This window comes from Antrostomus carolinensis, unplaced genomic scaffold, assembly GCF_000700745.2.
Source record: "Antrostomus carolinensis isolate BGI_N321 unplaced genomic scaffold, ASM70074v2 scaffold10464, whole genome shotgun sequence".
Lineage (NCBI taxonomy): Eukaryota > Metazoa > Chordata > Aves > Caprimulgiformes > Caprimulgidae > Antrostomus > Antrostomus carolinensis.
In genome coordinates, this window is record NW_010308802.1 from 49,317 (window position 1) to 64,570 (window position 15,254).

General features: G+C 43.2%; 1 protein-coding gene across 2 annotated transcripts in view; it reads left to right on the plus strand.

Annotated features, from left to right (window-relative positions):
• Nucleotides 1-15,254, plus strand: part of LOC104523354 (mothers against decapentaplegic homolog 3) — an 83,709-nt gene that overhangs the window by 49,310 nt on the left and 19,145 nt on the right. Inside the window, exon 2 of one of the 2 annotated variants that reach the window (XM_010165895.1) lies at nucleotides 14,965-15,158. In XM_010165895.1, the coding sequence (XP_010164197.1) occupies nucleotides 15,074-15,158 (85 nt within the window). In that variant the 5' untranslated portion in view covers nucleotides 14,965-15,073. Of the gene's footprint in view, nucleotides 1-14,964; nucleotides 15,159-15,254 lie in introns of those variants that run through there. The other variant, XM_010165896.1, reaches the window with a different exon arrangement.

The following is a 15,254-nucleotide window of genomic DNA, read 5'->3' on the forward strand; positions in this document are numbered from 1 at the left end:
GATAAAATCTGGGTCTTCTGCCTCCAGTTAGAGGCAGTGACCTTGAGTTCACACACCAGCAGGGCCCAGCCAGCGCAGCGGCAGCGCGGTAAAGGTAAGGCATGGTACACAGTCCGAGTTAATAAGCTCAGCGGGATGGTGGGAGGCAGTGAGGTATGGAATGCCCAGGGAGGTTATGGAGTCTCCTTCTCTGGAGACATTCAAAACCCGCCTGGATGCCTTCCTGTGTGATCTCATTTAGGTTCCTGCTCTGACAGGGGGATTGGACTGGATGATCTTTCGAGGTCCCTTCCAATCCCTGACATTCTGTGATTCTGTGAATGCGACCGAGATGATGAAAGGACTGGGGCATCTTTCATATGAGGAAAGGCTGAGGGAGCTGGGCCTGTTCAGCCTGGAGAAAAGGCAACTCAGAGGGGATCTGATTAATGTTTCTCAATATCTAAAAGGAGAGTGTCTAGAGGACAGGTCCAGACTCTTCTCACTGGCACCCAACAACAGGGCGAGAGCCAACGGGCATAAACTGCAGCATAGGAAGTTCCACCTGAACACAAGGAAGAACTTCTGTACTGTGAGGGTGGCTGAGCACTGGGACAGGCTGCCCAGAGAGGTTGTGGGATCTCCCTCCCTGGAGATATTCAAAAACCATCTGGACAAAAGCCTGGTTCATGTGCTCTGGGAGTCCCTGCTTGAGCAGGGTCGTTGGACTAGATGTGACCTTCAGAGGTCCCTTCCAACCTCAACCATTCTGTGATTCTGTGAATGCTGCCAGTGCTGTCCCTTACTGCAAGGCAGGAACCTCTGTGGCACAACCCACCACTCTCACTTCCTCACCAATACTTGTGAGCGATGTTTTGGGATCAATTCTGGTCCATAGCATGCTCAGCACTGCACTGCCCTTCCCCTGGAAGCACCTAGGAGGGATTTCAGAACGTTTATTTGGCCGAACGAAGTTGTCTGCCGGCTGAGAGGTTTGGGAATGGGATAAGGAAAATGGAGAGGAGTTGGACTTGCTCGTGTTTAACGTCTCATTGAAGGAGGGAGTTGGATCCTGTTAGGTACGAAGCAGACAGTTGGTGCAGACTCTTAGTAAATAGACTTAGTGCTGTGAGGAGGAGGTCCGATTGGTCACTGCCTGTGTGTATTTTAGAGCAATCCAATTTGTTTCATGGAGTTGTTTTTTTGAGGATGGAGTGGGTGTGTGGACCAAAGGCTTAGTCATGAGGGGAGGGGAAAGAAAACTGTCTTGACTTGTGAAATCAAATATTTGTGACTTATCCCATTGTTTCTCTGTCTTCATATAGCTCATCCCCGTATTCACTCGCTGTAGGAGCGAGCGGCGCTGCTGGGTCTGCGTGTGCCTCGTGTTCCTTTTTGTAGCATTCAGGTGTTCAGAGAGGGTTGACTGCTCTTCTGCACCCTGGATCATGTGCTCTCCCTCACTCTCACTCATGCCTTGGACAGCCCAGTAAGTATTTAGGGAAGGTGTAGGTAGTGAGACATCTCCCAATCAACAAAACCTGGAGGGTGCTTATAAATGTGTGAATGATTCACTGGAAGGGCCTCTGTTCTCTGAGTCACTGCTGACCCAGGGACCTAGCAAGTGCATGATGCTGCTAAAGAGGAGACATAAAAAGAATGTTATAATTGACTGTTACCTCTCTGTGCCTCATCGTGTTGTTTTAGAGAAGCTGGGTGGTGTTCCTGGGTCTTCTGTCTGCTTTTCATCTTGAGTAGTTATTATGGTTTGCTTCTGAAGTTTCCCCTCAAGCTTTGATTTGAAGTGAATGGTGGATGGTCTTCATGTTGACCATGAAAGTGCTGTAGTGTTGCTGTGAGCTGTCAAGCAGCCTTTTAGTGTTATTCTCGTCCTGGCTGTACCACAAAGATGGACAGATCTGTTTGTATAGTTTTGAAAGCACTTTAGGATTTGAAGAACTGAAGAATTGTTGTGTCTTCTGTGGATTCCCCTTTCAGGTCACAGCAGAAGGATGCTGGTCTACTACTGCAGGCCAGGAGGGATCTCTCCTGTGGCTTAAAGAGCTTCCAGTCTTTATCTAGCATTATTGCTCAGGCCAGTAGTCATGAAGGTTGCCAGATGGCAAAGTGATATGAGGCCTGGGAAAGAAAGGCCTGTGTGGTTACTGGATGGGAGCAAAGAGGAGGAGATCTGTGCTCCCAAACAGCATTCCTTGCCCCTTTTGTGAGTGCCAAAACCACACACGAGAGTCCAGCCAAACTCCTGTGTGGCTGGCATGAAAGAGACCGGCCAAGAGGGGCTAAAAAGAAAATGAGGAAGAAAAACATCCCTTGTTTCTGGAATTCTGCTGATCATTTTCCATCATTTGGCTGATAATGACTGGTGGCATCACTGTCACCCTGGACCAGCTGCCAAAGACACCAGGAGCTCGTTCCCCCTGCATCACCCTGCCCTCCTGATGTTTGACAGAGGACGATGTGAAGCTGGCGTGGAAATCAAAAGCAGCTTTAAAATGTGCTCTGGCTTTTTCAAGTACAAACTAATATTTACCTGCGAGTCTGCTTCCCTCCTTGTTCCCCTCTCCTTGGCAAGCTCTACATCTGCTTCTAGCTGAAGCTTAATGTTGAACCATTTATCCAGTGAGGTTTCCCAGGATGTGAATATTAAACCTTCTTTTTAGTTTGGAGAGAGGGAAGGGGGAGATGACAACAGGAAAGTGACTTGAAATGTCTCTCTGTTACTTAAATGTGAGTTTTGATGCAGTTGATATTTTCAGCCGTTCGTTATGGACACCTCATGGAAAACTTTTGGAAAAACATCTCATTTGGGAACAGTTCTGGCTCCTGTGGTGGTTGAAGGGGTGACTTGTTTTCGTGTTGGGGTTGTTTTTTTTTTTGCTGGACTGTTCTTTAATGACTCCTTGCCTCAAGTTTTTATGACTACTGACATTTACATGAAAATAAGGTATTTGTTTACATTGATTTGGGCTACTTACTTTTTCCTGCTCCTTTTTTATGTCGTACCAGCTGGATTTCCACGCGAGCCATGACAGTCATGATAAAAACTTTACAGGAAAGGTACTGTGCACGCACATGCTTGAGATCCTGTTTGGATGATAAGAATGACTTAGCGTGATACTGCTTTAGAGAGCTGTTATTCATGCTGCTGTGCTGCTCTCCCACACATCCTGCATTAGTCAGAGTTAAGCATTGAAATTATACATCCTTGCTCCCAGTCATATCAGCAGTGCAGAGCTGGGGAGAGTGAAGGAGAGAGGGAAAACATCTGGGCTTGTCTTAGTGCTGCTTTCCTTCAAGGAGTCAGCATGTGCTGCACGTCTCGATGGGGAAAATGGTGCATCCTGATACACAGAGCAAAAAGTCTGATTTTTTGGTGAGCAAGGGAATTCCTCATGCCTTGTAACATGGGGAAAATACTCTTCCTCCCTCCTTTTCTCAAAATTTTTCACTGTGTGGTTTTTTTTTTTTGTTTGATTTTTTTATTATTATTATTTTTTAAAAATAATTTAGGAAAGCAGAATTGTGCTTCCATGAATAAGATGATTATCTTGGCCGGAGGGGATGGCTGAGGAAGTGACTTTCTCTTGCTGCATGGCATGGCTGCTGTGCTATTAGGCTGTAAGTGGTAGCCTGAAAAAAAAAAAACCCAGAAAACCAACAACAAAACCTTTCAAGTGATCTGCAGATTTACTAGAAGAAAGGAAGCTTTCAGGTAGGCCACATACACAGCTTCCTTTTTTGCTGTTAAAGAGTTTTTAGTGGGGAGGGAAAAAAAATATTTCAACTGAAGCATTTTCCAGCTCTTTGGTACAAATAACCTTTTTCTCTTATTATATAGAAACAGTCCCCCAAAATAAAACTAACAAACCAAAAGCCCGTAACACCACCTCCTCTCTTCCCTCACCCTCCTCAGATGTGTTGTAAAACCTGATTATGAGACAGAGAAGTTTACAAAGTTGTTCCTCCAAATACACACGAACTCTTGCAGAGTCTTGAGCCTCTGATTTCGCTGGTAATTACAGACATAAGAGACTGTAAAATATTAACTTCTGTGGGCTTTTAATGGGGCGTTTCATCTGAAATCTGCACCGTTCCCCTAAGACATCACACTCTTTTAGGTTTACTTTTTAAGCTGGATTTCTCCTGCGTTGCTAGTGACTCATAATTAAGGAAGTCAGAGTTGTAAAATTAACACAGCTTCTTCCACTACCCTTTTCACCTCTCTCACACGGCACACACCTTCTGTGTTAACTCCTTGTGGAAACTTCAAGGCTTGTTTTCATAGCAGAGGTAATTCTTTGTCATCGAGACCAAGGAGGAAAGTCTGTGAGAATCTGCTCTGTGATGAAATCCTCGGTCTGCACATGGGAAATGATTCATACAGAACTGATTCATTAACAACTCGCAGGATTCCAGAGCGAGTCGGAGGCTGGGAAAGCTCGATTGGAAAAGAGAGGTGGTTAATTGTTTGGGAGAATGGGAGAAACTGAAAGCTAAGGAACCCAGATTAAAGTTTTTGTAAGGGAGCTGCATTTCATTTCAAGTTGATCAGCCTTAATGAAGAACAGGTCCTCATCATGGAGCCAGCTGTGTAGCTCTGCTGTTGAATGGATCCCAAAGGACATCCCTGTGGAGGGGCTCGGGGTGGGGGAGGATGCTGGACGGAAGTGGAAGCGTTTGTGGGACCCGGTCCCCTTGTTTGTGGTGTGCTGTTAATTAGTACTGGTGGTGCAAATAATGATATATCTGAGTTGCTGTTAAAGCAGCTTGAAAAGCAATATAATGGAGAGCCAGTGGGATTAATGAGGACTATAAAAGGCACATGTAACTGAAGGAAAGTATCAATCTATGTCTTAAGTACCTGAGTTACTTTTGCAAATGGGAGATGGACACTCTGGAAAATTTCACCCTGGATCTTGTTATCCATGTGGGGGAGGTACAAACACAGATGTCAAATCTTGAAATAGCTGCTTTTTCAAATTACAGGAAAAGCAGCAACATTTTCACTATATAATAAAGAAAATAACAGCAATGAACCTCGAGTAGCCTCAAACTATTCCAAACAAGATAATTGGAGGCTGGAGCACAGTGTATTTTTAGTTGTATCTGCTATAAAGTAAACATGTTCTTTGCCCAGGACCACCAAAAATGTTTCCATAAGAAATGTTGGCTTTGGCCCAACTTGATAGAATGCACAAACATTTGTCTGAGAAGTCAGTTCCAACTCCTGGTATTTATATGAAGTTTCTGTTGAAGGCACTTGTATATATTGTGAAGGAGAGTCCAAGGTCTTAAAACTGTCATTTTTCAACACTCACTATGATAATCACTTTTGCTTTTGTTAGCAGACACATATATTTGGGGCAACGGTTCTTGGTGTGAGACTTTTATCTAAACATTGGGCAGGGCATTACATTAGTTTCTTTTCTCTTTCAGCAATTAAGAAGCATATTCTTTTCTTTGTTCTTTTGCTCTGGTTTTATTTGGGCTCTGCCGACAGCTGATGCTAATTAGCAAAGCTCTTCTGACTTCAGTGAAAATATGAAGATTTCTTTTCCATAGAGTATCAAGAAGATGCATGTTGAAGCTAGATATTAAATGTAAATCAGTGTAAGTACCGTGGAAGCTAACAAAATAACTGAGCTTTACAGCAGCTTTTTATTTTTGTTTTCCTTTTTTGATTGCTAGCAGGACTGTGTGCTCCAGTTACTCAGTCTTTCTTGAAATACCTTTGTTTTGAATGCAGTCTGTGTTATGGAAGATTATCTGAATCTCTTTGGCATTTCCATCCATCCATTTTCTCCTTACAAAACTCCTCAGGAACATACAAAGACACAGAGCCATCAGTGTGCCTGGAATCTCCTAGGAGAGAGGAAGTTGCTGGTTCGGTTGGATGAAAGTGTGTTGGGTTTTGGATTTCATGATTGGAGTTAAAGACGGGATTCTGGGAAGAAATGATGAGCTCATATGATAAATGACTTTTCAAAAAGGCATGCTCCTTTTGAGAGGCTGAGTTTCTTACTATGTCTGTTTTCTCCACCCCCAGTCCCCTCCAAGGCTCAAGCACAAATAAATTTAGATGAGTCTGACACAGACTTGAGCAAATAAACTTTGCTGAAACAAATAAAATGGCCAAAACTGCTTAGAAAAACTAGATTTAAAATGTAGAGGAGTTATAAAAATCATGCAAAAAGTCACATTTGCTCTACAAGAGGTAACTGGGAAGGGGCTTGGATGTGATACCTTCTGGCCTCAGATTCCACTTACATCCCTTATTCTCTATCGATTTCTGTTAATGGTTAATTAGTAGTAGTGAATTACCACATTCTTACCAAAATAAAGCTTGCTCTACCTGCCTCTTGCAGTAATAACCAGGATAGTTAGGATTTGGGGTTTTTTTTACCTTGCTTTGCTGACAGCCATGGGCTTCCTCATGGTAGAGGGACATTGTTGGAGACATTTGGACTGCGTGGTTTCTGCTGCAGGTATTAGAAATGGTTTGTCCTCAGCTGTGTGCCTTGCTAGGGGATGCATTGCTTTCCTTTCAAAAGTCAGTAGGAAAAGAGCATACATCTTCTGAGAACTGCCATCCACCGTGCAGGTCCAAGTGCAATTGGACAAGTGGAGAAGGCAGAAATATTGGGATATATATTAGGAAGTTTAGAACCAGGTTTATGATTAAGCCTTAATTAAGTATTAGGATATATTCTATCCTCTCTGAGGTAGGAGAGTGAAGGACATGCATGGTTGGGCTTCTGAAATACTTTCTGTGCTACTGGCTATCAGAAAAAAGAGGAGGTAAAAGAGATGTAGAGGAATATAATTACAAAATGGCAAAAAAAAACAGAGGAAAGGGAACTGGGTTTGATAGCCAGGAGCCAAATGTCCTGTAGCTGTGGCATGAGCAGAAGCGGTGTAAATAACAAAGAGATTAGTAAAAAGCACAGACAAAAAAAAAAAAACCAACTTAGTTTGTGGTACTACATGACAAAACAAGATCTATCTGTAGCTTTAAAGAAATCTAAATTAAACTAAGCTGTTATTTGCGTGCCAGCGGGGAGTAGAAGCGGGCACAGCTCGGAGGAGAGAGCTGTGGAGCGAGTACAGGACGAGCCGAAGGCGGCTTTAGAGAAGCAACAATGGACAGACGGTTTATGGTAAACCAATAAAACGTACTTATGTCTGAATCTGAAATTAGACTCTGCAAAATATGGTCTCAAGGCACCTGCTAAAGAGCTTAGCATTACTGGAATCTTAATAAATGACTCATGCTGTCATAATCTGATCCTGACATCAACTCTCCGTGCTGTATTTCTTCAGCTTTTAGTGGGGGAAGGGGAAGTCTGCAAAGCCTTAGTAAAGACTGAGAGATGTAAATAGGCTGTAAGAAGCCCACACAAGATATATTGGATATTTCTCTATTGTCAGCTACTTTTCAACCCTCCAACAAATGAGACTTGAGTAGAAGAATTATGCAGCATCAGAAGAAATGAGAATTGCCCTTTACCTTTAAAATCTTCACCTGATACTGCAGACTGTAGGTTGTAGCAGTCTCTGTTCCAGACTTCATGGCCAGCAGATGCGTGGAGCCGTGCCACCCACTGGCTGTGATCCTCTGTTTGCCTGTAAGTACACATGCAGCGGTCCCACCAAAGGGACTGAGAACCTCTGCACGGGTTCCCAGGCGTTTCCCATTCCACCTTCTTCGTGCCTTTGCTGCGGTTCTTCTGCTCCTTTCAGCAACTCAGGAGATTCAGAAGCATCTGAAGTCAGCTACCATCTGCAGAAGTAGAGGAGATGTGTTTTTCTTCTAAATCCTTTAGAAGTAGTTTAGGAGAACTTTAGTGGGAAGAACAAGTGGTCCAGATAAGAGAGTTACCAGCACAAAACAGCAGTGATCTTTGATAGCGTTGGGAGGTTGATGAACTCCTCATTCCTGGGGTTGTCTCCATCACAAACTGTTGTTCTTTTCCTTTGGGAGAATTGTTTCCCTTCATTGCTTTTGAGGTAGTAAAAACTTACCCTCTCCACAGAGATGTGTTGCAAGTTAGATATTGCAATATTGTTAATTCTTTTAATCTGCTATAAATTTAATTGCAAAGTAGAAGTATTAATTATTGTTCTCCTCTCTGGCAGTGTGATGATGTGCACTGCAAACCTCAGTTCCACGCAGTCACTTCTATTTCTAGAACTTGAATGATAGTACTGTTAAAACTCTACCAGAAATTGGAAAATTTAGTGGTGCTGAGCAAATTGAGGGGAAAGAAATGGCAAGGGATCAGCTTTTGAATTACAAATGTGCTGCCTGGGTCATTTTTTTATTATTATTATTTTTTTTTTATTCAGTGTTGTTCATTTGGCTGGTGTTCAGGGAAAGTTGAGATGTTATCCAGCTTTTCAGTGAAGCCCTGTGGATATTGCAGTGCTCTGCACACAAAAGCCAGACTCTGCTACAAGGATAAATGCTTACTTTCCTGCTGTAGACCAGATGCAGGGCCACTAAGGAGCTACTTATAATGGTTTGTGCTTAAGAGAAAATCACAGCCTGTGGCCATCCTTCTTGGTGCATTTTAGAACATCCTGGCAACTTATTTGTCATGGTTTTTAAAACCAGCTTCTGCTCGTGGTTTTGAATAAGAACCTCTTGGAAATACATAACTTAAACTTTTTCTTCCTGCTTGTTTTTCTCTTTTCCTTCCCCTTTTTTGCACATGCTGGTGTTACTGGATACTTGAGCTTTCAAAGGTATTTTGCTCTCTTGGAAGATTAATTTCAGGGATCTAAAACTGATGGGTTTTGCAAACAGGAGTGTGTGTGTGTGAATGGTAAGGGGAGGGAATGGATCTTTGATAGAGTAAATGTGAACTTCAACAAAACCCCCCCGGTAATATCTTATTGCTTAATTTATACTGCTGCAGTCTACTGTTTTCAACTTTTAAAGAAGGAGAATAGGAAGAGAAGAGTTTCATTACCCATCTAGAGGAAAGATAGCTGCAAAGTGCTTAAAGAGGAAAATAAGAAATAACAAATAAACTTTCAAAGTGTAGGGTTTGTTATTTTTCTTTCCTGATTCGGGATCTTACAAATTAAATCAGGTTTAAAAACAAACAAAACCAAAAAAATCACCAAAGCAAACAAACACAAAACAAAAACCCCACACACAACAACAACAACAAAACCCAATCCCAAAAGAACAAAAAAACCCCAAATCAGGCCTGGAAATCAAATTCCTGTTACGCAATGTAATGTTCTCCTGTTTACTCCTCACTATTTTTCAGACAGTTACAGGGGATTGGGTTGGGTTTTGGGTTTTTTTTATAAAAAAAAGCTTCAATGTTTCTGTCATTCTTTTTTCCTCCTTTCTCTGTTTTTGCTATTAAGAGTCATTGTTGCCCTTTGTTCCTTGAGCAGCAGCAGTCTGGACAGTTTGGAGTAGCAGTTTTATGTGTTAAAATTCCCTGGTACATGGCTTGGAACAACATGTAAGTGAGGATCAACCCCAAAGCTGTTGAGTCTGAGGGGGTTTTTGTTTGTTTCTTATGGACACTGCCATGGTGTCCTGACCATGCCCTGGGCTGTTCTGCAAGTAATTAAATTACCTGGTGCCATTCCTGGAGTCTTGGTCTCTCCTTCTTCATTTACTATTTTTTAATCTCTGGTTATAACTGCCCTAGGTGGGGGGTAACCTCTCCACTGGATACCTCTTGATCATGTTTGAGTGCACCATATTGTAACCCTCAAACCTTTGGCTAACTTCTCTTTGGACATCTTTCACTGTGAGGGTGGTCAGACACTGACCCAGGTTGCCCAAGGAAGTTGTGGAAGCCCCCTCCCTGGAAGTGTTCAAGGCCAGGTTGGATGAGGCTTTGAGCAACCTGGTCTAGTGGAAGGTGTCCCTGCTGATGGCAGGGGGGTTGGAACTGGATGGGCTTTAAGATCCCTTCCAACCCAAACCATTCTATGATCTTTTACCAAGCACTGACTCTTCTGAGCTGTATCCTACCTGCAGGATATGGGTGCACAGTCATTATCTTTATTGCTAACGCCCACAACCTGGGCTGGGACAAACATCAGGCTGCTCTCCTGCCTCAGCACAGCCACCACCGATCAGGACTGCTGGCCACGTAGTCATCATTCAGATGGGGAAGTGCCGGTCTCTGCCGTTCTTCTCAACGGGCTGATCCTTGATATCACTGAACCTCTGTCTTCCTCCTCTCTGCTGCTTCTTTGTCTTGTCATGTCAGGACTTTGTTTTTCCGAATCATTGTTGAATCCATTTCTTTGTTCTAAACCACTGCTAACTGGTATCAGCTCAACAATCTCGCTGTGTTCTGGGTTTGTTTTTTATCTTGCAGGCTCTCATAGCCTACATGCTCTCACACTCGCAGGCGGTGATAACTACAGCTCATCATATTTCCCTTAGTAAAAGAGCCTTGTGGATCACAATATTTTCTCATTCTTATCCTGCAAGTTCAGGGTATGTGCTAGTTATGAAAGATGTACTAGAACACCTTCTGGCACTGAGAATCTGCGTCACCCGCTCGGTCTAAACATCAACACTCTGAAAAAAAAAAAAAGCTCTTCACAGCCTGTGCTATTTAATCCCACCATGCAGTGTAGAGACACTTTGAAGGCACAGTGTCCCACCAAAATAAAGGGTGCTGGTTTTAGAGAGAACCATCTAGTACTGAATTTTGGGCCAAAGAAGCTTTGGTATTTTTAGGAGAAATCCTGTTAGGTAGTATGGAATGATAAATGGATCAGCTCAGGTGTACAGGGAGATCTGCTCAACACAGCCTGGTTAAAAGAAAGGTAAGAGGGAGGAACAATTCAGTAACCCAACAGAAATGTTGGTGCTTAGATTCTGCTAATTTTAGTGATGCCTGGATGTACTGAGCTGTTAGGTGGTTTGGGGGATACTTCAGTCTTCAAGATCAGACTGTCCTTCAGAACAGGACCAAGAAGGGATAGAAGTTGTGTGTGCTATGGAGTTTATTATCCAATTATTCTGCACGTGGATGTGAAAGAGAGGCATCTGCTTGGGTCATCCCTGAGGGCTGTGGACTGAAAGCTTTTGGCTCTCATTGGCTTCCTCCAAGAACTGTTACAGCTGCTTATCCATGAAAAAGTGGATAATCTTCTGCCAAGTTAGAGACCTGAGCCTGTTTCTGGTACGATACTGAGAGGGCAGGAGCCAGAGAAGGAAGGTAGGAGATGAGATAGGGCAGGACTGTGGGAATGGGAATGCGTTGGACAAGAGGAAGACCATCTCACCAAGGCAGTGCTAAGCCCGTACCTTGGCACAGCTGCCCTTAAGGTGGCAACCTAGATCGTTTGTAAGTGAGATGATTGTGTGCTCAGGCCAGTTCTCTTTGATCAAGCATTTCCATCTATGAATGGGCAGTCAATAAGCTAATGAAGATGTGGCAATTGACTGTGGTAACTGGAGTTCTATAGCTGCACAGAAAGCTGCCTTTGGTAGAGCCCAGTGCTTGCTCGTCTGATCTTGTGTCCCATCTCAGCCATGCCTGTTACTTGCTGATTTGGAGAAAATACTTCATGAGGGTTGAGGCAGGACAGCAGAAAGAAAGCAAGCTGCCCTCTTACTTACCCATGTTCTTCCCAAGAACATGCAGATGATGTTGTTTTGTCCCAAATCCTGTAACAAGGAGCCTGAGGAAAGATTTCACAATCATAAAAATGTAATTAGCCCCCAGGGTTTTGAGGAAATATAATTCCTTTTATGTTATCTTCTTATTCGGGGGAGAGGGAGAGGTTTTTATATTTCAAAATAAAACATATGGCTCTGTCATTTTGAAAAGTCATTTTAGATAAGATTCTAGAGAAGTCCATCTCTTCTGCCTTGTAGATAGCATTCATGCCATGAGGAGTGGGAGATAGCAAGCACAATGTGTTTCCTGCAGTGTGCAGTCTCTGCTAACAAAAATGAGTAGCTGTGGTTGAGTGGTTGAGTTATGTTCTGCTTTTAGCCTGGATTTATTTTGGTTTTTTGGATAACCACTGAAGCTGTTCAGGATTTGGGAACTCATCAGACAACAGTGACTTGATGTCTCTCTCCAATGTCTCCTGTGAGAACTTTGGTGGTGGAATGGCTGCATTAACCTGGGTGGCAAGGGCCACTGCACCTGGAGAGCGTGTCGGGCACGTAGGAGTAGTGGCTCATCTTTTGTAAAGACTTCATAGCTTTTACCAAGAGCCTTGGAACATCTTTACAGTGAGGGTGACAGAGCACTGGAACAGGCTGCCCAGGGAGGCTGTGGAGTCTCCTTCTCTGGAGACATTCAAAACCCACCTGGACGCCTTCCTGTGTGATCTCATGTAGGTTCCTGCTCTGGCAGGGGGATTGGACTGGATGATCTTTCGAGGTCCCTTCCAATCCCCGACATTCTGTGATTCTGTGATTTTGTGATGGGAAGAAGTGCACTTCACCCTCCAGCTGAATAGGAATTTTGTTGTAGGTATAAAGAATTTCTACTGTCCTGGGAAATGGAGGGGGAGAACCATCTTTGCGAGGAATCCCAAAGGCATACACACTTGGTGTTAGTCCCCTAGTCTCAGCTCCTGACCTCAGCCCAAGTATCTATGCTGCAGTGATGTCCATCTGTAACGTGATGCTGATGGTGACTGGGACAGTAAGAACATTTGATGCAGTTGTATCTCCTGCAGGATACTTGGAATCATCTCTCTTTTTTCACTTGTTTCAACTTAGCCTCTTTTTGTTAAATTCAGTCAATATCTTCACACTTTTGGTATATATTTAAAAAATTTTCTACACTGAACAAGTTTAGGGCTTGTGTAAGTCAAGTCTTGGCCCTGTTGAAATCAATACCAAGATTTCAAAGAATCATAGAATGGTTTGGGTTGGAAGGGACCTTAAAGATCATCTAGTTCCAACCCCCAATTTCCATCTTCTGCAGAAGATCTGTTCTAGACACTGGTACCCTCCTTGTGAGTATTCCACCTGGGAACACTGGTTTCTGCTTCTCCTCCTCAAAAGGAGCTTGGCATGAAAACCCACTTGGAGAATGTGACAGATACTCAGCTGATTGGTCAGCTTGTCACAGAGCAGTCTGAAGAGAATGAAGAAATATTGAAGAACATGAAGAACATGAAGAAATACATACTATAAATACGTGTATAAACAATAACTCCGGGCGTTGTGTATTTTTCAGGGCTGTAATATCCTTGCAGGTTTTAGATGTTGTGTAACCTGTACCAGCGAGTCCCTCAGTGATGGCACAGACTCCTTATATACTTTATTTTTACTTATCAACAGTTATGTGACGTGTTTTCCTGCTCCCCTAAATCAGGTGCTTGTCAGTAATAGTTTGAATTGGTTGAGTTTTGCCTTCCTCATTGTTGTAGTGGTGTTTACAAGAGGTGTGTGTGTTACCAACCTCTGCCAGAGAAGCTTTTGGGAAAACTCTTTTAGGGCAGCCAAGATGAGAGCAACCACTGTTTGAATAATTGTTTGTGTGGTTTGGTTTGGTTTGGTTTTTCTAGATTGAGTGCCAACATGAAGAACCAAGGGAATACAATTCAGAGTAAAATTTCAATATTTTTTTTTCTTTCCTTGACAAATTAAAAATAGAAATATTTTATTTCACCAAACCCCTGAAGTGTTTCATTTTCAGTCATTAAGAAAAGCAAGGGAAATGAAGGGTTAGACTTCAAAGAAAGTGCCTGGGGGCAGTTCCCATTTAGTGGCTCAGGGATGTTCATTCGGGATAGAGGAGACCCTGCTCCAACTATTCCCTCTCCTGGAGAGGATTTGAACATGATTGTCTTGTTTCCCTGGAAGGTTTGTTAGGAACAGGCTATTCTGGGGTGAGGACAGGATTAGGTGAAAAATGAGTTGGAGGAGACAGGGACAGATGTAAAAACAAATGCTGAAAAAAACTTATTTTTTGCTTTCAAGCTGCAGTTTGGAACATAAAACTGGAAGCCGTGCATGTTTGTAATGTTTGTATCAATTTTGGATGATTTTGTCACAATGGAAATTCATGTGTCTCTATTTTAAAAGTCCAGTTTTTATTAGCACATATTTTAAGGTGTGTTGCCTTTACATACACAGCATAAAGTGTTGAGAGCTGTGCAAATGGCCTGTTTATTAGGACACACGTAAATGCTTAAGCAGTACCACTGAATGGAAGTGTTCTTACTTGCTCTAGCTCTTGTCTCTGCCTCCAAATGAACCACTTTCAGAAAATTAATAAATCTAGAGCAGGGCTGTTATATAAAGCAAACATTTGACAGTTTCCAGTGATAACTTCTTGGCTTGAAGACTGGGACTTCCAGGGAGATCTTATAGCGGCCTTCCAATCCCTGAAGGGGCTACAAGAAAGCTGGGGAAGGACTTTTCATAAGGGTAGTTAATGACAAAACAAGGGGAAATGGGTTTAAACTGAAAGATGGGAGGTTTAGATTAGATATTAGGAAGAAGTTCTTCACTGTGAGGGTGGTCAGACACTGGAACAGGTTGCCCAAGGAAGTTGTGGCTGCTCCTCCCTGGAAGTGTTGAAGGCCAGGCTGGATGAGGCTTTGAGCAACCTGGTCTGGTGGAAGGTGTCCCTGCTGCTGGCAGGGGGGTTGGAACTGGATGATCTTTAAGGTCCCTTCCAACCCAAACCATTCTATGATTCTGTGACTGGAATGCCTCCTGGCAGCACTATCTCAGCAGCTTTTGGTCACTAGCCCCTTTTGGGATTGTGTCAGGATACTGAGTTGGCTGAGCAACCTTTGAGCCTCCAACTCCAGTCTTCACTTGAGTTTCCCCCTGTATAGCATTTCCTGCTGCTGGCAGGGGGGTTGGAACTGGATGATCTTTAAGGTCCTTTCCAACCCAAACCATTCCATGATTCTGTGATTTGATGGGAAGTGGTCACTACTACACGTGTATTAACGCCAATCTAAATTGCTGTCATCTTCATGTTCTGATTGCAGATCATTAGATGGTCGGCTGCAAGTATCTCACCGGAAAGGTCTTCCTCATGTGATCTACTGCCGGCTGTGGCGATGGCCAGACCTTCATAGTCACCATGAGCTGCGTGCCATGGAGATGTGCGAGTATGCCTTTAACATGAAGAAGGATGAAGTCTGTGTGAATCCTTATCATTACCAAAGAGTGGAAACCCCAGGTACCGCTGGCCTTACGTGTGGATACATCAGCTTCTCGCTACCAGCAGAAGGGATTTATAAGTGCATTTCAAAATTGAATAAAGCAGCAGGCGTAG